Genomic DNA, 26,792 nt, shown 5'->3' with positions numbered 1-26,792 from the left:
TGAAAATTTGGTACAAATGTTCACTTGGAATTAAAGAGGACCAAAATGCAATCGGTTCATCCTGTTGTTTAAGTCCAACATGTCGTGCTTTTTGAAACTCACAATTTTTTTAAATAGTATCATAGTAAGTTAGGACAAAAGTCATTTGCATTTTCAAGTTTGTTTTTATTGAATTTAAATGTATGAAGAACTAGAACAGTCTTTAAGTTGAGAATCCATTGAACCGATACTACCTCCATTTGAAATACCATGTCAGATCATCTGGATCTGCCAGACCATCATAGTTCTTCCTCTCTTCATCATAGGCCCTTTTCCTATCATGCTCTTCATCTCTACCGGTGTAGGTCTTCTTTTCTTCCTCACCTTCAGACTCCGGCAGGTGCGCAGCCTGCGCCCAGTGACGCAGCACTTCAACTTCTCTCTGATTCGAATGGATCGTGTGCTGAGCGTCGGAGGTCTCATCTTCTCTTCCCTCAGATATTTCATGCACTAATTCACCCTCGAACACATCCTCCATGTCATTAGCTGAGCCGTCATCTTCAGGCTCATCTACATTCTTCACTTCAGCTTCAGTCCGCTCCTCCACTAAAACCCCATGCCTGAAAACAAATTTCTCTGACTCGGGTTCTGTCGTAACGCCGAAGATTATCCTGCTTTCCACTTCACCGAGCTCCTTTTCTGTGTACTCTTCTTCATCATCATAATCGTCATATTCTACTACATCTGCACTTTCCCACAAATACTCAGGACTGTGCTGCTCATCAATTTGTCGACTGACTGTGGTCTTGATGTCTCGGCTCACGCTGACCAGGGAAGGACTGATTGGTAGAAAAACCTCCTCCGCGGCGTACGGCTGATCGGAGACGAGCAGCAACTCACTGCGGGCAGAACCTTGGAGAAAAATGTCAAATATCAATTTGTATTGATTGAGTTGAATACTCACTTAGAGCAAGTAAGATATCTTCAGTGAATCCTAGTAGGAAAAAGTGATTGAATATCCTGTAGTTAATGCAGAGGAGACTGCCACAGACCTTCTGTCGTGACCTTCCAGTGTTCAGAGGTCACGCACTGTGAATCACAGCATTCACATATAGAGTCGTCACCAGTGAGGGCCTTCCACCTATCATCGAAAACAAGCAATATATGCTTAGTCCAAATGAAAACGCTGAAAAATGTGGACTATAGTAGGGGAATAGGCTCACCTGTTTCCTATGTAGGTGCAGGATTTGTGTGTAGGACTTGGATCCTCTGAAGTGACTGAAAATTCACAGCGAATGCTGACCTAAAGCAGAGAAGGGGGTTATACCACTATTGCAACCGTGTGAATGTGGAGAATCTGTAGCTTCTACACTGTCACCTCAGTGTCAGGGTCAGGGGTAAAGTGGAAGGCCTTCAGGGAGAACTGCAGGGTCTTGTCCGTGCGATAGATGAACTGAGAGGCTCCCGGGTCTTTTTTGCTGTCCAGCATACAGCTATGCATGAGAAAATCGATCCACCGATTCAGTTTAATTTCAAATTAGAGAGCAAAGTCAAGAAATACTTTTAAAAAAATTTAAATGTACAAACCCAAAATTGTCGATGATGGTGTATTTGAGATATGATTTGGCACCACCGGATGGTGCTGCATAGCAGCTGCTGATGTATAGTTTTCCTCCAGTGGGGAGATGCAGGGCAGAGCCCTGGACATTTACCGTCTGGCCAAGCTGGTACACGTGGGGCCCGGCTGGTTCGCTCGAGGAATCTCAGAATTAAATAAAAAAGGTAATTTTGTCAGTGTCAGAATTCGAGGTGCTGAGCAAATGTCTACATAATGCCATCTTATTAACTACAGAGTAGATGCGCACCATTTATGATTTTACAATTCATTTGAATGACTAACATTTACACCGGTTTTACAACATGTTACAAAACAAAAATGTCAAAGCAACCAAGCACCATATTCAGCTATAGACAGTCACACAGAATGCACATAAGAAAAGCTTAATGGAAAATCAATCAATCAATCTATCTATCTATCTATCTATCTATCTATCTATCTATCTATCTATCTATCTATCTATCTATCTATCTATCTATCTATCTATCTATCTATCTATCTATCTATCTATCTATCTATCTATCTCTTTATGAAATTAAATGAAGTAAAGTTTTTCAAGTCAACTTTTTTGCCTTGCAGTTACATCCCTTGTCTGTAGAGGGTGCTGCGGCCCACCTAGTACCCCTACTTCCAGCGTCGTCGACACGTGAAACAACTCAAATGAGATTTATCGAAGTTTGAACATGGATCAAGTCACAGGTTTTGAACGCATACCATCCATCAACTCGATCTGGAAGTCACTGGGGCGCCCGTTCAGCTTTTTACGCATCACAGCAGTTTGCCAGGTGGGTTTCACAGCCAGCTGGTACACGTGATGGTTCCTGAACAGGTGTGGGAGGACGTTAGTGGTCGGCCCCACTCACGCACACAAGATGTTAGATTTCAACAAGGTTACAGGTCCAACCTCTGATAACGGCACTCAATGTCGACATCGATGGTTTGCGCACTGCTTGGGGACCGTTTTGGCGATGGCGCGTAATGGAGCACGAACTTGTAGACCAGGTAACCCCGAGGCGCCTGCCATGAGGGGCCACAGCTGACTTCTAGACTCATGGTACAGAGGTTGGAATAGTGTGGAAACAAGTGGGACATCTTACCTCACGTACAGCATCACAAGCTGTCACCGGATACGTGAAGAGGAGGTCACCGTACGGTCTGAGAACCCCGTTGCTCCTGCAGCTGCGGCCTAATGTCAGCTCCTCTGCCTCGGCGCTCTGACCGTAGAAAGCTGGCTTGACCCGGACGACCAAGTCGGACGTGGAGCAGGTCACAGAGACGTCTGGCACAGCGGCAAAGTCCGACTGGGTCTGAGCAGCACGCATGGCTCGGGGGTCCAGATGAGGGGGGCGTCCTGGTGGACTGAGTTTAAACAATGGAGAAGAGCTGGCAGGTAACTTCAGGGAGAATTCTGTTGTTGACACTCGGACCGGTTTCGATCTTGGATTACCCAGGTTCGAAACCCCCCTTTTCCTTCTTGTAAAGGCAGATGTGTCGGTTGCACAGCAGAGGAGGCCAAGGGATAAAACACTCCACAAAATATAGACATGCCACTTTGTTTTCATGGCAGCAGATTGCTCTGTTTGCACCTCTCCCTTCAACCTGCGCCTTAAAGCAGAGCTCAGCCGCGGCTGCGGGTGATTGGCTTCGGGTAAATTGACGCCCTGGTGCCAAACAGACCTAGTTTGTTTTCTTGTGTCCTGAAGGTACCAGTGACTCTTTTCCCCAAGTTACGCATGAACGCGTCTTTATTCAAATCCCAATGAGCCCCGTGCAAGAACATTTCGTGGTCTAAACCTAAATTTCTCGTACGGTGAGATCGATACGAACATGTCGCGTCAGATTCAATAAAACGTGTGTCTTCAGAAAAGTGCGTAAATGACGTGTAAACATGATGAATACCAGTGGTGTAAAGTAACGGAGTAGAAGTACTTCGATACAGTACTTAAGTAGTTTTTTTGAGGATCTATACTTTCCTTGAGTATTTATATTCATCAGGACCTCTACTTTTACTCCACTACATTTAAAAGAAAAAATATATACTTTTACTCCATTACATTTTCATTGAACACCTCGTTACTCGTTACAAATTAAAATCTGAATATAATTATAATTGTCTGAAAGGCCTCTACCGAGGGAGACACAAGAATTAAGTAATGGCAGCCAGAGTCATGTTATGTATTGTGCCAGTAATAAGTGCAAAAGTCTCGCTGGTAAAATATAGTTTGCCAACAGAACAGATACAGTTGAGCATTTTACTTAACATGCGTTTCTACAAAGTAGACACGTGCATGCGCGTCAAGGTATGGTCCAAGTGTAGGCGTGCATACACAAATTGTTGTTTGGATTGCATGTAGCTCATAATTGTTATAGTTCACCACATTTACAGCTATTTGTAGAGTATATTCTTTCTGCTGAATCTATGTATATTCTGTATGTGCAGTTGGTAATTTATTCTCCCATTTATATTGTCTGGCTGCAACATATAGTTGCATATGGAGACTTCTTCTCTTCGCTGAAGAGCTCTCACGTTACTCAAGACAGCTCCAAGCAACTAGATGGATACCTGGCCCTTACAGCAGATCAGATGGATAAGGTTGTGTAGTTGCATGGGGAAACGGGTCTCAAAATCAGACCTTACAATCACTGTAAATATAAACAAATAGGAAAAAAACACTGTTGGGTTTTGTAATTTTATGCATTGTCAGTTCATGCTCTACAAGTTTCGCTTTAAGACCTGTTATATGGCATGGTTGTCATGGCACGGTAACAATACAACCCGACATTTTTTGTTTAAAGTGGTTAAAGTTCTAAGTTAGAAAGTGAGAAAATGTTATTTAATATTTATTTTAAGTTTCATCACTTCCAATTTCACTTGTTCATGTATGAGTTCTATATTATTTTATAAATAATAATTGAAATCAGTTGAAATAAAGTCTGAATAGAACAATTTCGGTTGTTTTGTTTATGTGTAGGCCTACTATAAAAAGCACTTTACATTTTTAATTTGATACTTGTACTTTTACTTTTGATACTTAAGTACATTTCAACACCAGATACTTTTGATAATTAAGTACATTTAATATGAGCTACTTTAAGACTTTTACTCAAGTCATTTTCTGAGTGGTGACTTTTACTTTTACCGAAGTCACTTTCCGGTAAGATATCTGTACTTTTACTCAAGTATGGCTTTCAAGTACTTTGTACACCACTGATGAATACCACCTGTGTGCATCAGAGTGAGCCAGGGGCTATTTCATCTTATTGTTGAGGGGACAATAAACAGACATTTCTGAAGCGCAGTTCCTTAGGGACATACACACTACTGAAAACAGTAAATATTCCATTGATCAAAATGTTTTTAAAAACACTGCAATTAAACCAATGCTTTTTTTTGTCAAACTTTATTAACTGACTTAAAATAAAAAAAATTACAGCACATCTTTTTCTCTGATTTCACACTGCTTAGTGCTCATTGCAGTCATACTTAGAAAAAGTATTTACACACATACAGCAGAATATATAAACACAGGACAGAAGTCATGTGCAGCCTTCAATCCATTTAGTGCAATTTAAAAAGGCCTAAAACCAGGAGAGTGTGCTTGAATAGAATATTCGCATTTGAAATCTTTATGACCTAATCATTTCAGGTAAGGGTAGAGGATGATTTTAGGTTAAATCACATGTGGACAGATGTCTCCTGTATACCTTTACAGTAGGATACTTGGTCTCATTCTGCAGTATGAGTCTTAATGCTGTAAATGCAGCTTGTTTAACAACTTCCTGGCAACTCGTGATACTTTTTTTTTTTCTCAGAAAAAGAAAAATCAAAACATCATTTTGATGTTGTGATACACAGGACTTGAAAATAACATTTGCGTCAATAACCATCCACTGTTAATAAATTATAATACAAATGTGCTTTCATAATACAATTTTAAATCCCTTAGATACTTTAAATAAATAGATAAATAAAGCATTCAACCTTCGCCTGGGAAGTGAGAATATGCTCGATGAAATGACTTCATTTTCTGGAGATGACTTCGATGCAAAGCACATTTAGAAACGTCTATTAAACCTAATGGAGATCAGTTGCACTGTTAAAGCACAACCTGAGTGTGGTGGGAAACCCCTTAGCAAGTGGCACAAAAGAAAAACAAACCAAAAAATCTGAGGCGAGCAATTATACAAGATGTTTGTGTGTAAGGCAGTGATTCAGATTATCTTCACACAGGATTTCATGTCACGAGGAGCCGTTTCCACGTCAGAAGATTCAATTGCAATTAAATTATCTATAGGAAATCAAAACAAATTAAAGTAGAAATAGTAATGGCTTCAAACAACTCGAATCAGAGGAATGGAGCTGGTACCCCCTTAATAATAAAATGATACTGTATGCTTCTTTCAGAGCCCTCTCTCTTAGTGCTGACCTCAGTAAACTCAAGTCTGCACAAGCGAAGGTCTGATCTTGTAATCCAGCAATAAATACCTAATAAACGACATCACAAATCACGAGCGGTGTCCCAATTCACAGAGGTGAGACAAAAAGTTGAGAAGGAGTGCAGCTATCCCACAATGCAAGGTCCTTAAGAAATGAAGGAGCTGCTTACGACTGGTCGAGGTCAGTAACGTAGCTCCAGGAACATCTCATTAAACAATAAAGTGATCATCTTTGGGAAAATAACTTGTTGAGGCAAACACGACCGAGCTAGAACATGACTAGAACTCTCATGAGCCTCTGCTCTTCATTTATAGGAGCTATAGTTAGAGGATGCACACAGAAAATGTGATGAAGTTGTAACATTTGTCCATCCAGTTCAGTGGTAAACCCTTTTTATGTGTTAAATATGGACCGATCCCAGTGTCTTGTTTCAGCTAAAGAAGGAAAGAAAACCTCAAATCCAACCATAAATAAATCTGAGACTTTGGCTCTACACTTACTAAAACACACGCTGTGGAGTATTGTGTGTGTTTGTTAGTTTAAGTGAAAGCAGTGAAATGGAGGTGCATTTGAACAGAAAATACTTGATTCACACGAAAAATGAACCTCTGAATGGGTTGGCCACTAGAGGGCCACGTGACCCTGTGTGGCCCACTCGAGGGGGACTATGGATGCTGATGATGTTTGGGCAGCAGTGGTGTCTGCAGTCACTTCTTTTAGTCTGTCGGTCAGGTCCCTGGACAGTCTGTGCAAACATGTAAACCAGTGATGGTTGTTGTTGGTGGTGTTGGTGGCTTGGCCTCTTCTGCTACACGCTGCTCCCAAGTTCTGAAGAATCAGACTCAGAGTCGGCTTCAGAATCTCTGTTCAAAGAGAGAGAGAGCAGCCAAGAGTCACACACAATGGATTTGGCTTGTGCAGACAGGTCATGACAGGTTTTATTCCTTTTGAAGTGAGTTCAGCAGTACAGCCAAGAGTACGGTGGCCCAGACGTCTCACAAGCACACAGACGATAGCAAAAGCCACGAACGGGGGCGGATACTTCATGTCATTGTTGGGGATAAACAATAAACAGATATTTTGTCAATTGCCTTTTTTGAGGGGGACAGAAATATATACATGTCAGAGTAATATAAATATAATAGTACCCTGCTGTTACCAGTATTCTTTAAGGTGATTGAAGCATCCCAAAAAGGAAGAACACCTTTATCATAACACCTCAAATAGAAAGCATCTGATTCTAACTGACTTGTCCAGGTTCAGTTGTGTGGCTTATGCTGTTGGGTTGTAACTTTTGCATTCATGTCGTGGCTTTTGCATATGTGTTTTCCGTTGATGCGCTTGTGTGAGATGGGTCGGCCCCCGTACAGGAGCCTGCAGTCCTGCAGCACCACATTTATCAGCCTACTGTTGTTTAGTTATCCTGGATTCAGTATGAACTTGTGTGTTGACTGCGTGTATTTCACTTCTCACTCACAGGATTTCCTGCAGTAGTTTCTGGTTGCCTTGTCTCCTCTCCTCATCAATGGGGTAGGTCCTCAATATGAGCAGTCCCACAACAATAAGACACACAGGCACAGGAGAGACCAGCACCTTCAGGGTTAGACTGACCGTCTCTGGTTGTGAGCAGCTACCGGTTACATAGCCGGCAAATCTGTTAAAAAATGCAGAGAGAGAGAGAGAGAACTGATGAGAGAGCAGTTTGATGAAATGGTTTGTTAGAGGGTGAAGTAGTTTGGTAACCACATGACCACTGGACTGATGAGCTGTAACGTAGAACTGATGTTGCACTGTGTTAGATCACAGCTGTGCAGATGTAAGCTGTTTGAGAATGTAGTTTTTCTCATTGTGTCTGATTCCCTATGCTTCTCTTTTCCGATGTTGAGCCTGTTGGTGTGTGTTTGTCCAGCAAACAGCCCATCCAAAAAAAAATAATCAGTAGCTGAGTGCTTATAACATCTTAAGGATGCCAGTGAGGCTGTGCACAGGAACGAACATGAGAATAGTTATCCCCGCCAAGGACACTATGTTTCACCCCTGTCCATTTGTTAGCTTGCAAGCAGGATTATGCAAAAACTATAAAATGGATTTCCACAAAACGTTGAGGAATAATGACGCATGGTCCGTAAAATAAACCATTAACATCTAGAGCAGATCCAGATCCATATTGTGAGGTAAGGTTTTGTTTTGTTAATTTTCCTCCATTTAAAAAGGGAATAATCAATGGATCTTGATTTTTAAAAATCGGACACATTTAGTTAAATGATATCTACGTGTGTGTGCAGTGTGGGGAAGCTTGATTGAAATTACATTACAAGTAAGTACATTGATCCAATCTTAATTATACCCTCGTACTTACTTCAAACTTAGGGTAGAGATACCCATGGATATCCCAGAGGCAAACTTAATGAAGAAAACATAGAAGGAGTAGAAAAGGGCTTCATGGCCATGGACATGTGGGTTCTTAACCTTGAAGTCATCCACTACATCAGGAAGCATCGACCTAAACAGACAAACATAACATTTAAAGGGAACCCTCAGGACAAATGTCTACTAGCACTACTTTTTACTGGTGATACATGTGTATTTGGACCATAAACTGTATATAAAGATGGAAGAAGCATCTCCACTTTCTGCCTCTATCCAGAAATGATTGAGATTGAGACACTTTGGCTTTCCTTTTTGGGAGCAGTCATGTTGTCCATCTTTATATACAGTCTATGTTCAGGATGTAAGGAAGAACACAGTGATCGCATCGTTCTTACCAAGGCATGAGGAATGCAGCTGCTACACTCACACCTGCCGCCAATGAGATCAGGTAAGATGTGATGAGGCTGCTCTGGATGCACACGATCAGGATCATGAAGGGCACTGCCCACTGTAGACAGAGAGAGAAAGGTGTGAGTTATTCCATAACAACTTGTTCTCTTTTGATGAAGACCTTATTTGTACCAAAAACAAGTATTTTTACTTACTGTGATGCCAAAGTAAACTGCTTTCTTCTTCCCAAAACGGGTCAAAAACCACTGCCACCATGGGATGCTCAGAGTCCCTGATACCTGGAGAAAATATGTGACAATGAATTATATTCATAGTTGCGCCGTTAAATACTGTTACATGCACACAGGCCGTGTCCTTAATGTAACAATGTAGTTTAATGGATGGCTTTAAGCAGCACAAAGACACAGCCTTTGTATTAAAAACAGCCTTAGGGTAGATTATTTGCGTGTTATGGTTTTTGAACCAACTTCGTTTGAGACAATAAATAAGTGTGTTTTCCCAAACTGTTGCTAGTAGTATGTCATACAAACATTTTCTATCTGATGGAAATCAGGGAAAAAGGTAAATCATCAGGATTTAAAATAAACTTGGTTTGAAATTATGGTCTTGGCTCAAGTCATGTCATATCCTGTGGTATATGGTCTCATATTTCCCTGCATTTCATGTGGTTGCATGAACATAGTCAGAGGCGACACATGATTTGGCACATCCAAGCTTAAAAATCTAGAGCTGACCATTTATCTGTTATAATTAACAATCAAATGAAGGGTCAACCAACAAACCAATCAGCAATCCAACTTTAAATAGCCCATATTCACAAATCACAATTTGACTAATATTTTTCAATTTGTTGTACAAGGCTTTGCGAAATGATGTGTAAAAGTAAATTTTTCTTCACTAAAATCTATTAAAACTCTACCTGTGCTTCATTAAGGATTGTGGGAATTGTAGAAATCTGAAAGAATGAAGTGCCCACTGGAGGAGGAGGAGGTTAAGGGACACAAAATGTTTTGTGGGGGTCCTGACTCAACCCTGACAGGGGGCAGACAACCTTTGACCTCTTGGGCACACTTGGTCAACTAATGGGAAATGACCACACAAGAACGAGACTGTCCGCGAAAACTCAATGTTTCCATCCTGCCCCCTCCACTCTCACCTCTCCAAATATGAAAACATGGTGCCAGAAAATGTTTCCACTCCTTATCAGTGGCAGAGACCAGAGCAGAAAGCAGCAGCAGTGGGATGTAACTCACGACCCAAAAGGTTGGGGAGAGCGTGGCCTAGGGCAGTGATTGTCAAATGGGGGTACGCGTACCCCTTGGGGTACTTGAAGGTACTCCAGGGGGTACTTGGGATTATTTATTTTTTTATATTTAAAATTAGCATCCATTCAAAAACCCTTGAAAAATTGTTACTTAACAAATATTCAATTTAATATAAGTGTAAGTTTATGAACTAAATTTTATATTCAGTAGGCTTTTCAATTTAATTATCCTAAAAAAACAGAATCTCCCCCATACCGATGGTTTGACCCAACCTGGCACACGCCACCTGTCATCGCCTGTCATCACCTGCCTTGAAAACTTCAACAATGGAGTCGAGTTGAAGTGCAGCAGCAATACTGCTGAAACACGGAGGGACAAGCGCCAAAGATGGCGAAACCAGAGCAGAGAGCCTTCCCTAAACAACACCGTGAGAGCTTGTGCCTTTTCGAAGGGGCGCTAATACGTAAACGTTTTCCGTTGTGAAGTTAATGATTCATAACAAGAAGTCCGCGTCTCTACCGGTACCCTTTCAAAATAAAAGCCTGTAATACAAAAGCGGAAATGAAATTGTGTGAACTTAAAGCGAACAAATATTTCACAATAAAATAACAGAAAGACACTTCACCAATATTAACATTAACATAGATTGGGTTATTTACACTTTTTGTTTTTTTCTGTGGGGAGAGTTTAGCCAACAGTGGCATTAAGCCACCACATCTTCAGCGGTATCTCCAGACAAAACATGAAAGTCATGTTGCTAAGCCACCTGAGTTTTTTAAGAGGAAACTTTCTGAATTCAGGTCATCTCAAGACACGATGCAAAAAGCCTCCCAGAAGCAAGCGGAAACAAGCTACCTGTCAGTAATCTTTTCGATCCTTAAAGAAGATATTTTAAGATGATAAATATAAAAAAAAAATTTTGAGCTAATCTTTTATTTAAAACTAAGTTAATGATAATTTTTTTTGAAAGAAGTGTTTAGCTATAATTAAGTTCATGAGTTCAGTTTGAGAACATATCTTTATTATGATCCCAAAAGAGGTCACTTTAAGTTGATAATTATTTTTGATGTGCACAAATCTTTATTTATATTGAGATAATAATAAAAGTCTTTAGTTATTTTTACATCTTTTTATTTCCAAATAGTTCAAGAGAGACCACTACAAATGAGCAATGTTATGGAAATTGATGGAGTTTTAAATTTGAATGTGTCTAGTTACAAGGATTAATAAATCACATTACATCTTTCTTTCAACCAAAAATGCTTTGCGCTGGTCAGGGGGTACTCAGCAGAATTTTTTCTTCAAAGGGGGTACGTCACTGTAAAAAGGTTGAGAACCACTGGCCTAGGGGATAGAGCGGGTGTTCTGCGGCCTCGAATCCCACTCTTTCCCATCTGCAAGTGTCCTTGGCAAGATACTGAACCCCTAAATGGCCCCTCATAAATGCTGAGTGTTCTAAAAATGTAAGTCGCTTTGTAAAAAAGCGTCAGCTAAATGACATGTAATGTAATGTAATGTTGCAGGTCCCATGGAGGCAATGACGGATCACCAGGGCAACAAAAGCATGTTGTGTGCGTGTATCTCCCCTGATCTCCTGCTAACCGTGAGCCAGTGTGTGACTGGGAGAGAAGTTTCCAAGGGCCTGAACACAGCTCACACTGGGGGCTTGATTTGTGCCACAAGGACGGTCAGACAGGGTTTTCTGCTGCAGATTGTACTGACAACCACCACATCTCTCATACTCATAAGGCTCTTTACATGGCAGAGAGTGGAGGAACTGAGCCACTCACCATGATTACCAGCAGAATATTCTGGAAGTCTTTCCTGTGTCCAAGGGCGTGGGTGAGGAAGAGGGCAAAGTTTCCCTCCAGCAGCTGAGAAATAAAGAAGCATCATCTTTAAATAAACCACATAAAAAGTTAAAGGGATAGTTCAACATCCGTGTTTGCTTTCAGCTTGACTAGCAGTTTCCCTGATTCTTCTCTTTCAGAGTCATATTTACTCTACAGACATGAGTGGAATGAACATACTCAGCTAACTGCAAGAAAAATATGCAAATAAAAGGTTTCCTAAAATGTGGAATTATTCCTTAACATTTAATAATGAGCTCTACATCCAATAAGAGCCAGGTAATGGAACACAACATTACCATGAAGGCCAGGGAGGTGAAGAGGAAGCCGATGACCAGTTTGACGTACGGTCCGTGGCTCATCACCATCCACAGGCCCTGGCGGAAGGTCAGGAGGTTGGATTTTTGAGGGCCGCTCTCTAGAACACAACAAAGGGGAGCAGATAAGCTACCTGAGAGTCCAATGCTGTAATAGATGTAATGCGCATTAACAGCCAAGTGATGACAGATAATCTTCTTGTGTATTTTTTTAAACAGTGAGAATGTTGGCTTAAGTCTCAGATCCAAACCATTAAATCCTGAGGGAAATATTTATATTTGGCATTTTGTGCAGAGGTGGGGCTTTATCTATAACAAAATGTAAAATTCAACACAGGGCCTGAAAGAGGCATGCTCTAGTTGGGATCTATGGAACAAAATTAAGGGGAGAAAGTGCACAACTGATCTTTAACTCCGACTCTTGTGTGCCAACATTTTGAGATGGTGAGGTTGTGACTTGAATCCAGATTGTAGAGAGTAAACCATGGGTCGGTAATTCTTGAGAAGCTAGCAGGAGCCGGCTACAATTTGAAAATATGCAAGCGATACATCGCACACACTCCCATCAGCCCTCTGGTCAAAGCTACACCAACAAAACAAATGAACGCCGACTGTCTGACTACGGCTAAAGAAGGACTTTTACGTCTCTCAGGTCAGGTCACTCTGGCAGATGATTCGGGTCATGTGTGTTGAGAGTATGGGCAGAGTGTGCGCAGGCAGGCAGGTCGGTTAGTGACGGACTGGTACGCCAGCAAATTGTTTCATTATGTCTGAATGATTGGTGGTGTTTATTACTGTCCTGCGAGGAACATTGACATCTGCTTTTTAATTTCAAACAACTTAAATTATTAATGCATATTACGTTAAGAGGATGTCAACAAATAAGATAAAATGTGTTTCAGAAACAAATGACCAACCGCTGCCTTTTAGTGCGAGATGCATCATTTAAAATGTCATGATGACTCTTCACAATTCATTTCAAACAACATTCAGACCAGGCGTTCTATTTGTGCTTTTGACTGTGGGCCATAACCTTTCAATGAGCACCTTTGAATCTTAAAAGATATAAGTCAACTCGAACCTTATCCTTCTCAATAAATCATAGGGCCCTGTTAAGCACTGCTGTATTTGAGGTGTCAAGTAAATGTAGACTTTTAAATGTGATTTTAATGGCAGTTTTGAGTCACTGGTGTAAATCGAAGTTGTGCCGTCATAATGTTTTACTTTTTGCAGAAGTTCTGAGTCATCTAGTTAAAGTCATAAGTTGTGAGTCCACACCTAGGCTATAAATACTGTATCTCACACTGCCATCGAACACATGACAACTTCTTCTGTCCTCTCTTGGATTCTTACCCTTTTTCTCCTTCACACCCAGAAACAAGACGAAAGCACAGAGGACATATATGATGGCGATGACTCCTGAGGCCACCATGTAAGATTGCTTCTGAGGACAGAAAAGACCACGTTAGCTTGAACACTCGTGCAGACGCTGTGACAAATAGTTATAAGTATAATCATTTATCTGATGTCTTGCAGAGGAACCTTACCTTGTGGTCCAGTAAAACAGTGGTCAGGTTGTGTCTGGACGAGTTGCTGCTCTCAGTGACGTTGAACTCATCGGGACAATCTGCGCCGCCACCCACAATCTGCCCCTGGATCGCCGTGCCCAGCACTGTACCCAGCACCTCCACCATCATACCTGAGGGCAACACAGGGACGTAGCATCAGAGCATGAATGGCACGATATATGTGAAACTCATTGGATCGCACGTGAAGTCCGACGTACGGTAGGCAGTGGCAGAATCCCTCTCTTTCTGGTTGTTGCTGATGAACATGGTCAGGGCTGAGTATGGCACATGGAAGCACTGTGAACATACGCACAGTTAGATATGCCGGCAGCGGAGATGAGGAACAAAGCATTGTCGGGTGTCAACATGAAGTACTGACCGTTTGCATTGATTGGAAGAGACAGTAAAAGATCAGGTACCAGAAGAACTTTCCCTGCTCAAATGGAGGCACGTACCAGATCAGGAAGTACGTCAACACAGCAAACGGTGTAGAGAAAATGATCCTGAGAACAAAGAGGTGATCTTTAGAGCACAAAACAAAGTGAAGATAGGGCTTCTAATTTGAGTTTTATTCAGTACTGATTGGCTAATAAAAATATAAAGCCTGCGTAAGAGTGGGTTTAATAAATTCTGCCAACTGTTACTGTACTTTAACCCCCACTTACATTTTTTCTCCCATGCAGTTGCTTCTTTTCATCACTACTCTGTGAATAATCCCCTTTATCCAGCCTCCTGGAGCTCAATGTGGATAAAGGGCTCCGTTTGTACTCCAGGTTAGTTGAGGATGGGCTGACCCAACACCAAAATCATTCCTGCCTACCTCACTCTCCCCCCTACTCATTCCCAGTGGTGTATTGTTCCCCTTCAGGCTTTGTATGCCCCCTAGCTGAGTTCCACTCCACACCAGGGGTCATTCAAACAAGCTAAGGCCACTTCTGCAACATGGTTTTAAACAGACCACAATCAGGCTAAATGACAGGCGATCAAACTGTTACGGCTGCAAGGAGGTAAAGTCGAATGCAGCAAAGATATTTTAGTATCAACAGGGGAAACCACACGTCCCTTTTGGCATCGAAACACACTAACTGATCCCTCATGTCCAGTTAAGAGGAACCGAAATAGTAAGTCCATTACTCAGCAAGTTTGTTAACGGAAAATAACTGGAAACTGTTTCAATAAGAAGTATAATTTAAAGTAATTTTTCAAGCAAATGGGTCAAATTCTTCTATAATATTATAGGTCCAGCCGCCCTGTTGACTTGCAAGTACATGCAGGTTTTCTACTGCTATTGTGGTAGGTAGAAAAAATATTTTTCGAATTTTAGATTACTGGACAAAATATAAAAAAAAGGTTAAAAGAACATTTAGGGCTGGGCAATAAAACGATGGCAAAAATAATTGCAATATAATTCCCCCCCCCAACATATGTATCGATATAATAATTATTTATTCAACAAGCACATTGATCGACCTCAGATCTGTAAAATGTTTCTAAAGAGTTTATAACCACAACCTTTACAAGAAATAATAATGTGATATTTGCTATGATGATTAACGATAGATTGTTATAAAAATCTGTTTTACCGCTATTGATGAAAATCATTCAGCCCTAGAAAATGAAAGTTTTAAATCAAGAACCATGAATTACTCTGTAAAAATGTCAAATAACACGCCATCTTGAAGAAAGTAATAAAGAATTACTTTCTTGGCCCATGTAACATTCTTCCGCAAAGTTGCATGGAATTACATTCAGTCTTATTTTGCATAATCCTGCTGACAGAAAAACAAACCAACAAACGTACAGGGGTGGAAACATAACCTCCCTGGTGAAAGTAAAGATGGCTCGAGATAAGATAGTTTTTAGTAAGAGCCCTCGAGTTCACACTTTGAATTATGCCTCCTGCAGTCCCACGTCCAAATCCACTCTTTGGTTTTTGAGCCGTCATACAGAAGAGATACATGCGTATAGAGATATATCATTAAACATGGAGAGAGGCTTCCCTTTTGCACTCACACTTAGTCACATGAAACCCCCCGCCCCGCTCTGGTCCGGCACGTGGAGAATAAAAAGGAAAGCCCCTCCTGATTTCCTCTAATGTCTGAGCTGGTTAGATTAACCAATTTAATGTGGAAATACAGGTCAACCGGCGGCTGCTTCCTACACCGGCGTGGCTGGCTGAACACAGGCCTCTGTACTCAGGTCATTAATGCACAGGAAATGACCTTGAGGTTCATTCACTAAACACACGCTCAAGAAAGATGCTCAATAAACGTGCATCTTAATGAAGGAAGTACTCTCAGCACACGTTCACGGGTAAAGTGTGGACATAAGAAGATATTTGTGTGTTCAAATGTGTTGTTTCATTTCAAAATGCTACACAGATGATTTTTTGACAAACCCCCTCCCAAACAGGCAAGGAAACCACACACACGCACATAAAAATGGACACACCCCTCATTCGTTTGAGGCTCATGGTGTGTTGTGGGCTGGACCAATCGCAGCACGAGCCGGTAGCTCCCCTCCCCCTACCGGCAATGTGCTGCTGACATGCACAGCTGGCAAATTTGACTCAAGTACCCACAGTGCTCCAGATATCACTGTGACACCATGTGGGAGGAAAATGTCTGAGTATTGAAGCAGACACTCTCATGACACTGTCGCAACCAAATCTTAACGCCCCTCTTCCCTTTCTTCATGTGCACTCCCGAAGCTGCAGCAATTTTCCTTCAAGAGCGGGATGTCAAGGTCGTCCTACTTTACAAACCCACCTCCACAGTGAGATCAACTGTCAGCGTTGGTGTCTAGGTTGTAGACATTTGTTGGCCGGAGCCGTTTTCAGCTCTAAAGCAGCAGATTGGAATTTTATAACCTGCATTTTCCTCAATCAATTTGATATCTAGGCTGTTCAAGGAGCTGAGGACGGCCCCCACAGGCATATGGCAAGAGGACAGGCATCCTTTGACAAGTGTGAGGGGTATCACAAGGTCGGCACATGTGCATTATACATTCACAGATTCATAGAGCTGTATAGATACAGAACAAATATGATTTGTGTAACGGAAAGAAACTGTGCTGAGATACTGTACATCGAAAACATCTTGTTTCTTTGTAGATAAATGAAACCTTTAATCAGGATTTCTTAATGGCAGTAATGAGGATAAGATACAGTAGTGTGACTAAATACTACTATCTATATATTTATCTGGTATTTATTTTACTTAATTTATCAATATCAGAAATTGTTCCTTATTCTCTATTTATATAAACATATATAGATAATCTATACATTTTCTCTTTTCTTAGTGTCTACATTGAGATTAAAGGAATCCTGTTGGATTTTTGACCAATAGTAGTGCTAAGGAGCAACATTTTAATGAGTGGGTCTATGTTTAGTTTTTTCACAATATGCATGCTTTATGAGGATAGACATGAAGCAGCATGCATGTGACATGATACAGATGAATACATTTGATAACTTGGAATTTTAAAAAGACAATAGTTTAAATGATTTAAGGGGGAAGCAGACAAGTTTGTCTGGACTAAATGATTCAACTTTGATGAGTAGCACTGGATGTTTTCTCAGCTAACGAGAAATCGGAAATGTTCTCTGCAGCCAAAAAGGTTTTCTAGTGGTTGGACAGGAGCTTCATCCCTTGTGGCCTTAACATGAATTGATTATAATATTTGGCATAAACACTGAAGGCCGATTTATAGCCAGATTTTATAGCCGGCAGGCGCGCAAGCATGTAAGAAAGGCAAAAGGCCCCTTGAGTTGTGGCTTGCGTGCGTCCGCAAAGTTTTCTAACTATACGACAAAGCGACGCGAGCCTCACGCAGTCTGCTAACTACATCCCGTCCGGAGTCTAGTTTCCGGTTTCATGCCCCATAATACCGGAAGAAATCACGGAAGATTTAGAAGAACGAATATGGACCAAATAGAAGAGCACTTGGCAGAAGAGATCCGACAGTATGACCACTTGTATAACCTGTCACTGACTGGTGGATTTGTCCGCCAGAAAAAGGCTATCAGGAGCTGCAGTGGCGATGTAAACATACAGTCGACGAAGAAGAAGAAGAAGACGTCTCTTCTTTGTGTGTTTTGTCTTCAACATAACACGTTACTCCCCTAGTGTTCTGGCGGGGAATTAACACGCGCAACCCTTGGGGAACTATAAACCAAAACAAGTCCGTCGATGCAGCTACGTGGCCAGCCGCGGTTGCAGTCGCAGTACTATAATTCGGCCTTGAGACATCTTCAAAGCAGCCTTGGTGCTACAATGACTTTCTATTGGGTACATCGTGAAACGTATTCCTTATATGCTCTATGCTATATGCTCTAATAGTCTTCATGAGGACTGGTGATGCCCACATTATAAGCAGTTTCATACAGACTTCATTCTTTCACTTGTTCTTCCTTGGTAGCCACTTCAACCTTGTTGCCATGGTTACTGCCAGAGGCCCGTGAGCTGCTTTTTGTCAGTACAGTCGCCTCGCACTGTCGCCCCAACTCAACATGCCATTTCCACATTCTTTATTATTATTCCCTTATACTATCCTTTAATTTCCTCTTTGCTTTTTGCACCTGTGCTGAAACACACATGCTGCTGTGAGATTCAGAAACTCACCAGGGCATCATGTGGCCGATGCTGGTCCATTTACTCCGGCTCACCAGGAAACCCACAGTTGGGTCTGTGACGGCGTCCCAGGCCCGGCCCACAAACAGGATGATGGAGGCATAGAAGGGATCCAGCTGGAGGGAGGAAATGGAGAAGAAGTGAAGCGTGAAACTAAAACAAAGAGAACGCTACAGTCTACCTCATGTGGACAGTTCAAAAGAGCCACAACACCAACGGGCCTATGGGGACATGTTGAGGCTGTGTAACTGATTAGAATAGGGCAGCTTGTGTAGGCACAAAGTAGCATTCAAAGTCACTCTAATGATCTCATCGCTTGAACTGAACGGACTTCATTAAGTTCCTATTGTGTTCAGTGGAAAAGTCAAATGCTCTAATTGAGTGACAAAAGCAAACCAGCAGGGTTCCTGTTTAAGCCGCTTGACCGACCACTGCAGGATTGAGACTGTTAAACTGATACAAGGCTGAGAAGAGCAGACATGAGATACGACCTTACGTCTAAAGTGTGTTACTGGAACTATGATCAGATAAGGGAGTTTCCCACTTGTATCCGGCAGAGTTAAAAAAAAGGCTTCAACATTAAAATTTCTCTTTTAAGTACTCCTACATCTTTTATTCCTTATCCCTTACTCCTATAACTACAAAAGTCCTCTTTTGCTGAAACTATGTGTTATAGAAAGAAAATTCTTTTTTTCCTGTGCCACAAATGAGGCCTACATTTGTGACATGTTGTTTGTGTAATTCACAAATTACCTGAGCCACATCCAGCAGGTAGATCTGGAGAAAGAAGCCCAGAACGCTGGCTGTGATCTGGTACGGAGCCCCACCGATGGCGTAGCATATTTTGCTGCGCACAGTGAGCTGATTCCTCTGCTCCTTTGGCTGGAAGAGAAGAAGAGGGGAGGGCACAGTAGATATGGGATGAAGATAGATTCAATTTATCACATTCTCAGGGGAGCTGTAATTTGTGGTGTGGTGATGGGGCGGTGGTGGGCTGTATACCCTCACCCAACCCTCGGCCCACTAAACAAATGCTGTGTTAAACAACCGGCGACTGTGAGGTACTTACATTACGTCGCCCCACTTCTCAGAATGTTAGATTAGAGACAGATTAGTGTAACGATGTGGTGTTGGTCGATACACTGCAGTCAGAAAGTGGTGTGAAACTATGAGGTTACTGTAGTTCACACACACGCTCTCACTGCATCATGAGGACTCCAGCGCAGCCATTGGCTCTGGCGATAGGATGTTGGAGGTAGTGGGATTTCATGCTGAGTAGTCAACAGTCAGCGGCCACAGCCAATCACCTGTAATAGTGGGATGATGCCGGCGAGAGGGGTTTCGCAGACTCTAAATTCACATCCGCCACACAGACACAAAAGCAGCATCACCTCATGTCGGGAGCAAACCGCTGTCTCCTCCCAACAAACAGGAGAGAGTAATGATACTCTTCCACCAAGACCAGACTACTACTACCACAAGCTGCTGATAATAAAGGAATGCAGCCGGAAGCTTTAAAGAATAATAACATGTAAACCAAAGATTCTCCATTCACGGAAAATAAAATATAATGTAATGAGAGATATTTAGGGCTGCAATTTATCTATAATTTCACTCTTAATCAGTTGGCTTATTAAATAATAGGAAACTGTTAAAATGCCCATTATAGTAGAGCGTTTTCTGCTAAGAAATACTAGTTTGAAACCACAACCTTCACTCTGGATCCAATAAAATACACCTTACCATAGAAAATACGCACCTTTGGGAATAATCTGGGAGCCACTAAATAGCCAGTCGTCAGTTTAAATGCATTAACATTACTAGACTGGTTTAAAATGCATGTAAATCTGTGTGTAAGCCCTCACAGGTCTTGGTTTGTTCAATATTTGGGGCATATAAAGTTGATTTCAGTCTCCAGTTTGTCCAAACGGCTCGAGCATCGATAATCACGCCGCCCTTGAAGCAGCAGCACCACGTCACGCTTCTGCAGAACATCTGTCTCTATGATACACCGCTGGATCTACCGTAGTTTGAATGGGGAATGTCTTAAATTGTATTAGGACGAGGTCTCTTCCGAAGCCGGTAAAGCTCAGATTGATCAGCTGCCCCGAGGACAAACCCACTGCCGGAGGAAGCGGGTGAAATTCAAACCCCGAGGACCAAGTCAGGGGAGTGTAGGGCAAACCAAAAGGAAGTAACGAGCACATTTATACCACGTCTCGTTTATATAGGCGCGTTTTTACGCACATGGATAAAGACCGCAACACAGAAGCCTCACTTGATTTCAATCCCACCACATATATCATATAAAATTGACAATATGTGTGTATATATATAAATATATCTCTTGGCACTTACCAGTGTCGTCTTGATTTCTGTATTAATAGGTTTGACTGTTAATAAACTCGCTGCGCACTGTTCCGCGCCCTCCCCTCGTGCCATCGTGGCTCCAAGATTTTTGAAGAAATGTCTTCGTCTTTATTTGATTCTTTGGTGTTTAGTCCGATGCTCAGTCCGCCGCTTCGCAGTAACGTGTGTCCGCTGCTTTCGCTTCTGTCTCTCTGACGCAACTCCCCGTGTCGTGTCCCTGATCGTTCAATTCTACTACGCCGCCTACTATACGTCACGGTCTACTATGACGTATGACGATCGCGTGTTCCGTGTCCTTCAGGTGCTGCGGGAAATGACACTCCCAGCAGTTTGTCCGTGTATTTACACTGACCTGCAGGCTGTTAAAAAGCCTCTCAATATTACGAGGAGTTAAAGCTGCATTAAAAGTCACAGAACTCGCTGCGATTCATTTCTCACAATGTGTTTAGTTGGTCAAGTCTGAGCTACTGGGGAAAAAATAAATAAACATGTCAAAACGTGCAGCTCGGTCTGGAGTGTTGTGATATGTCTCTATTTTAAGACTTTTGCCAAACTGTTCGATCATAAATTATGAAAAACAGCGAAAAATGATTGAACGGGAATAAATAGGAGACTTCATCAGGGTCGGGGGACAGTGTCAGTGGTCATAGGTCAAAGGAGTCTGGAACCACACCAAAATGTAAAGGGTTCATACCACATCCTTCCATTACATTACATTACATGTCATTTAGCTGACGCTTTTATCCAAAGCGACTTACATTTTTAGAACACTTAGCATTTATGAGGGGCCATTTAGGGGTTCAGTATCTTGCCAACGACACTTAGGCATGCAGATGGGATGAGGGGGATTCGAACTGGCAACCTTCTTGTTGCAGAGCCCCCACTCTATCCCCTAGGCCACGCTCTCCACAAGGTTGCGTGGAAATCCTTCACTAGTATTTGTGTAGTCTTGCCAACAAAAGTAATAAATTCAAGAAAATACACAAACTGAAATGATTCACAGCAAGAGAACATGTCGGAAAGCTTCAACCAGTCCATCTTGGACTGTAGATGTTTAGTTCATGGTGGAGTTCAAGGCCACTCATGTGGAGAAAGATTGCTGCTCTATACTTGGAGTTGGCCTCTATCCTTGGACAGTTAATAAGTCCAAACTGGGAGCTTCTCTAAAAGCAGACACCACCTGTTTGCTTTCTCTTTCTCTTCTACTATCAAAATAGTTGTGACAGTTTGCAGTAAAAGCAGTGTTTTTCCTTTTCAGTACCAGACGTAAATTTGTGAATGTTAGTCAAGCAGGATTATCCAGTCTTAAAGCTGCACGATGCTGTAATACCTCTGCTTTGAAAAACATTGTGAGTGTGACTTGTGTTTTATAAACCTATCTGGCCTTAATTATATTATTTTATTCACCAACTTATTCTTGCTCATCTTGTGTTTTTCTGCTTTCACAAACATTGTCACAATATTTCAATGTCATTGTCAGTAAAATGTGTCAAGGGACTATTTTGATACTACAGATCATCTTATCAAGTATTTGCGTCACCATCTGTTCAAGGTCTACTTTCTAAATATTATTGTTCTTCTTATTTCAAAATCTATAAATCTACCAACATATCACTAATTGGACACACACACACACACACACACACACACACACACACAAACACACACTGCCAAACAGGTAGAAGAAGGAAAAGCCGTTGTCTTTTAAGTTAAAAGTCATCATATTTCAGTTCAACAGAATGTCTTTGATAACACATTTTCTACATTTTAGTTTTTGGAGGATTTGATAGAATGTCACAGGTAGTTTTATTTTATTTGACATAAAATGTCCAGGAATATATCATTTAATGTTACATAAAACAAGATTGACATTAGTAAACAATCGTTTATCAATTAGTTGAGCCAATTTGTAAACAATCAATATCATTATTAGACATACTTGTATTTAATATTTGTCTAATATTTTATATATATAATTTATACAAAAGATATTTGGTAACCCATTTATTTAGAGGCCCGTATTTATGTGTTAATTACGTAGTAATATGAAGAAAAAGTCAAATCGGCAGATATCGTAATAACTGCCTGTGAATTAAAGGGTCAGCGTGTGTTAGGTCATATGTTGACCTAACATATAAAGGTTATGTCAAACTCAAAAGTTTTTAATTTTCACTGCTGAACATTTCTGTGGACTTAATTGTATGTACGCAGTTTCCAAGAATTCGACTTGACGGATCTAAAAAAGAACTGTCTGTGTCTACAATTGGTTCAGTGGGGCTGATAAAAGCGACTGTAGTTCTGCTTACGTCATTCTCAGTTTTCTCCCTCATTGCACACCGACTCAGCTCAAGTGAAACAAAGCCCCTTGGTTGTGAGTTGGTCTTATGACATACAGTAACCTTAAACATCTTAATCCTGCAGATTTGTTTCCAGTAAAGGTGGAAGCAGCCACTCATAAATACATCACTTTGTGTAAATGAGTAACCATGAGACCGTAGAACGGATACACGTGTTTATTGTATATATTTTTAACCTTAAGGAGCAGCACGGTGGTGCAGTGGTTAGCACTGTCGCCTTGAGGCAGAGTTTGCATTATTCCACCTTGTGTCCGGGGATTTTCTCCTCCCACGGTAGGAAATCCAGTTTAGGTTACTTTAAATTGCCCAAGATTCAAGATTCAAGATTTTTATTGTCAAATGCACAACAATAACATTAAGCAGTCGCTGTCAGTGAAATGCTTGAGTCTCAAGCTCTCTTCTAACGATGCTCAAGTAATTACAACCTATACAATAAAATAAGATAGAGTGTAAAATACAATAAAATGGAATATCAAAATTTAAAATAAGAAAATAATGTATATATATATAAATATATAGTTCAGGATCTACTCACGGAGGGCGATGTTGAGCCCAAGGTCTCTGAGCTTGGTGACGAGCTTCAGGGGCAAGATGGTGTTGAATGCTGAATTGTAGTCGATGAACAGCATTCTCACATATGTGTCCCTCTGGTCCAGGTGGGAGAGGGCAGTGTGGAGGGGGAGGGAGATGGCATCTTCAGTCGACCTGTTTGACCTGTAGGCAAACTGAAGAGGGTCCAGAGAGTCAGGGAGAGAGGGAGGGAGGAGGTGATGAATGGTTGGACCAGCCCGCTCAAAGCACTTCATGATGATGGAAGTGAGTTCTACTGGGCGGTAGTCTTTCAGGAAGAGGATTTTTGTTTTTTTGGGAACAGGGATGGTCTTCTTGAAGCATGCGAATGGATGTTGTTTGTGTGTGTCAGCCCTGTGATGGACTGGTGACCTATCGCCTAATGTCAGCTAAGAAAGGTTCCAGACCCCCGAAGGATATGACATATAGGTAATGGAGGGGTTAATAAAACAGCATAATTGGGACACAAGCAGAGGACAACTGGGAGAGCGCGGCCTAGGGGATAGAGTGGGTGTTCTGCAACAAGAAGGTAGCCGGTTCGAATCCCACTCTTTCCCATCTGCATGCCTAAGTGTCCTTGGCAAGATACTGAACCCCTAAAATGGCCCCTCAAAAATGCTGAGTGTTCTAAGAATGTAAGTCGCTTTGGACAAAAGCATCAGCTAAATGACATGTAATGTAACAACAGAAAATACTTGATTCACACACGAGATGTCACTGGCTGGCCACTAGAGGGCCACATGACCCCGTGTTGCCCACTGGAGGGAGAAGACGAATGCTGATGGTGTTTGGGCAGCCGTGGTGTCTGCGGTCACTTCTCTGTTATTCCACAGAGCTGGTGGTCACATCCCTGGACAGTCTGTGCAAACATGTGGTGGTGGTTTTTGATGCTGCTGCTACATGTTTCTCTCAAATGCTGAAGAATTCAACTCAGAATCTGCTTCATAATCTCTGTTATAAGAGCAAGAGAAAGGCCAAGAGTCACACTCAAAGGGTTAGGCTTGTGTAGACAGGGTGCATGACACATTCAAACGACAGGACAACGTTTATTTAAGAATTTCAATGGAATAAGTGAGCTGCCTGACTGGAGTTGACTGTTCTCTTTGCTCACAGAAATGTTCCGGATTCTACCTCAGGATTATTCATTGTCATTAGTGAGTCCTCCCCAAACAGTTCAGTCAACAATATACTCTCACTTTCTTTGCGTTCTCTAAACACTTTATTGTGCAGCTAGAAAACGTTGTGTTTACCCACCTGGTTTATCAGCAGGGTTAGGGTTAGGGTTAGGATTAGGGTTAGGGTAAGGGTTAGGGTTAGGTCAGGGATTAAAGACTTTTTAATCTGTGTATTTTTGTATACATTACATATGGATATTACAAAGAGAGATCCATTAAGCAATCAACACAAGCTTTAGACCCGGGCTCAGAATGTTTCAAAATAAAGCTCTGTAATAAAAAAAAAAAAAAGGAATATCTCTGTCAGTCCGATGGGTTGAAATAAAGATAATCAAATCATCAAACTGATCTGGTGTCGGTTCATGCGGTTTGACCCAGTTGCCGCCCGCTGCTGTAGTTTATCAGAGCTAATAGAAGAAGACATCTTCAACTGGGTCGACAGACTGAAGGCACAGACCCATCCCCACTGTCTGCTACAGAGCACGGGTCGCCTGCTCATTCACTTTTTACGGTGCAGTAGCTGGCAAATCTGTAAAAAAGTGGAGAGAGAGAGAGAGAAGGGGGAGAGAGAGAACTGATGTGGGGACAGTTTGACGAAATGGTTTGTTAAAGTATGAAGTAGATAGTCATGATCTCTAGACTGATGAGCTGTAACTGGGATCTGATGTCACACTGTGTTAGATCAAATAATAAACTTGCTTCAAACTGAGGGTTGAGATACCCAGGGATATCCTGGAGGCAAACTTGATGAAAAACACAAAGAAGGAGTAGAAGAGGGCTTAATGGCCATGAACATCGGGGTACACATTTGAGGTATATTTATGATTTGATCAGAGAAGTAACTTTCTGTCACAATTCACGATGAAAACTGGGAAGATATTTGGAGGTATACCAAATCAATTTCAGTTTTTAATCGCACCAAAGCAATGTAATTAAGGATTATACATCCTTTGCACATTTCTCCCAATGACAGACATTCTTTTAATCTGGCTCCTTCGCCCATGTGCCTTTAATCCAAATGGACACTGGTACATTAACTCACTGCCTTTTGTAATGCTGTAAACTACAAAGGTATTGGTCTGATATCTGAAATCAGAAAAATACTGGGTTTAGGGCTGGACATACACCCAATGTCCCTCATGGGCCTCCCAAGTAGATCTGTACATGTGAATCTGAGCCACTGTTCGGTGTTTCCCTGTTTGTTTGTTTTAAAGGTTCAGTGTGTATAATTTAGTGATAGTGGTGAATTTGTATGTTGCAGCTGAACAAGCCTCAACTCACCCTACCCTTCCGAACATGACAGAGAACCTGTGGGAGTTTGTCCAGTCAGTCATGGCGGTCTCCGTATATAGAGGACCCGCTCCCTATGTTGATATAAAGTGTTTAGATATAAAGAACCCATTCCAGGGTAAATAAAACAATAATTTGTACAATTTAGATTAAACACACTAGTGAAAACATCACTAGGATTATTTTATATAACATTTCTGCCAAAAGATCCCTTTCACCTAAATCTTACACACTGGACCTCTAATTGTTTTTTTTGTTTGTCCTTTTTACGTATCCTTAAATGTATCCAGTTTCTATTTGTTATAAATGTGTAAAAAACTGTACATATATTGATAAAATGGCTTGCACATGGTCAAATCTGTACAAGTTCCACATGTCTGATAAAGATCTCATTCTGAAAACATCTGACTGACTATATTAAATTGCAGTGCCATCTAGTGGCATCAGGAAATTACTGCTTACTGGAGGTTGACCATATCCACTTCGAATTTCAAAAAGCTTTAATACCTTGATAATTCTGCTCAGGAAAGAGATGTATTTGAGGCTTATATTACAGTAGATCCATAAACGTTATTATTCA

The 26,792-nt window shown here is 41.4% G+C and overlaps 2 protein-coding genes across 2 annotated transcripts; both read right to left on the bottom strand.

Annotated features, from left to right (window-relative positions):
- Window positions 1-153: 153 nt before the first annotated feature.
- si:ch211-67f13.7 (uncharacterized protein LOC565426 homolog) lies at window positions 154-3,231 on the bottom strand. Its single transcript, XM_062397760.1, has 8 exons — window positions 2,695-3,231; window positions 2,502-2,614; window positions 2,312-2,418; window positions 1,567-1,741; window positions 1,358-1,472; window positions 1,203-1,282; window positions 1,032-1,120; window positions 154-891 (listed from the first exon to the last, which is right to left on the bottom strand). The coding sequence occupies exons 1-8, from the start codon at window positions 3,157-3,159 to the stop codon at window positions 230-232; spliced, it is 1,806 nt and encodes a 601-aa protein (XP_062253744.1). The 5' UTR covers window positions 3,160-3,231; the 3' UTR covers window positions 154-229.
- A 1,758-nt stretch (window positions 3,232-4,989) lies between these two features.
- On the bottom strand, window positions 4,990-21,002 carry LOC133962151 (sodium-dependent lysophosphatidylcholine symporter 1-B-like). The gene is made up of 14 exons (XM_062397625.1): window positions 20,809-21,002; window positions 19,204-19,332; window positions 18,442-18,566; window positions 14,196-14,319; window positions 14,035-14,113; window positions 13,796-13,947; window positions 13,602-13,692; window positions 12,231-12,349; window positions 11,872-11,955; window positions 9,011-9,094; window positions 8,801-8,913; window positions 8,395-8,538; window positions 7,513-7,689; window positions 4,990-6,898 (listed from the first exon to the last, which is right to left on the bottom strand). Exons 1-14 carry the CDS (start codon window positions 20,890-20,892, stop codon window positions 6,844-6,846), a joined length of 1,560 nt encoding a protein of 519 aa, XP_062253609.1. The 5' UTR covers window positions 20,893-21,002; the 3' UTR covers window positions 4,990-6,843.
- Window positions 21,003-26,792: the final 5,790 nt, after the last annotated feature.

Source organism: Platichthys flesus, chromosome 10, assembly GCF_949316205.1.
Source record: "Platichthys flesus chromosome 10, fPlaFle2.1, whole genome shotgun sequence".
NCBI classification, from domain to species: Eukaryota; Metazoa; Chordata; class Actinopteri; order Pleuronectiformes; family Pleuronectidae; genus Platichthys; species Platichthys flesus.
This window is presented reverse-complemented; position numbering and strand designations above follow the sequence as displayed.

Bases quoted from the DNA above. Each gene is read 5' to 3' on its own strand.
- si:ch211-67f13.7 (XM_062397760.1), bottom strand. From the start codon at position 3,159: ATGAAAACAAAGTGGCATGTCTATATTTTGTGGAGTGTTTTATCCCTT. The intron at 2,615-2,694 runs GTAAGATGTCCC...CCCTCATGGCAG, and splicing joins CTTGTGATGCTGTACGTGAG to GCGCCTCGGGGTTACCTGGT. The intron at 892-1,031 runs GTCTGTGGCAGT...TTTTTCTCCAAG, and splicing joins CTGGAAGGTCACGACAGAAG to GTTCTGCCCGCAGTGAGTTG.
- LOC133962151 (XM_062397625.1), bottom strand. From the start codon at position 20,892: ATGGCACGAGGGGAGGGCGCGGAACAGTGCGCAGCGAGTTTATTAACA. The intron at 19,333-20,808 runs GTAAGTGCCAAG...CTTCTCTTCCAG, and splicing joins CAGAAATCAAGACGACACTG to CCAAAGGAGCAGAGGAATCA. The intron at 13,948-14,034 runs GTACGTCGGACT...TGTTGCCCTCAG, and splicing joins GGATTCTGCCACTGCCTACC to GTATGATGGTGGAGGTGCTG.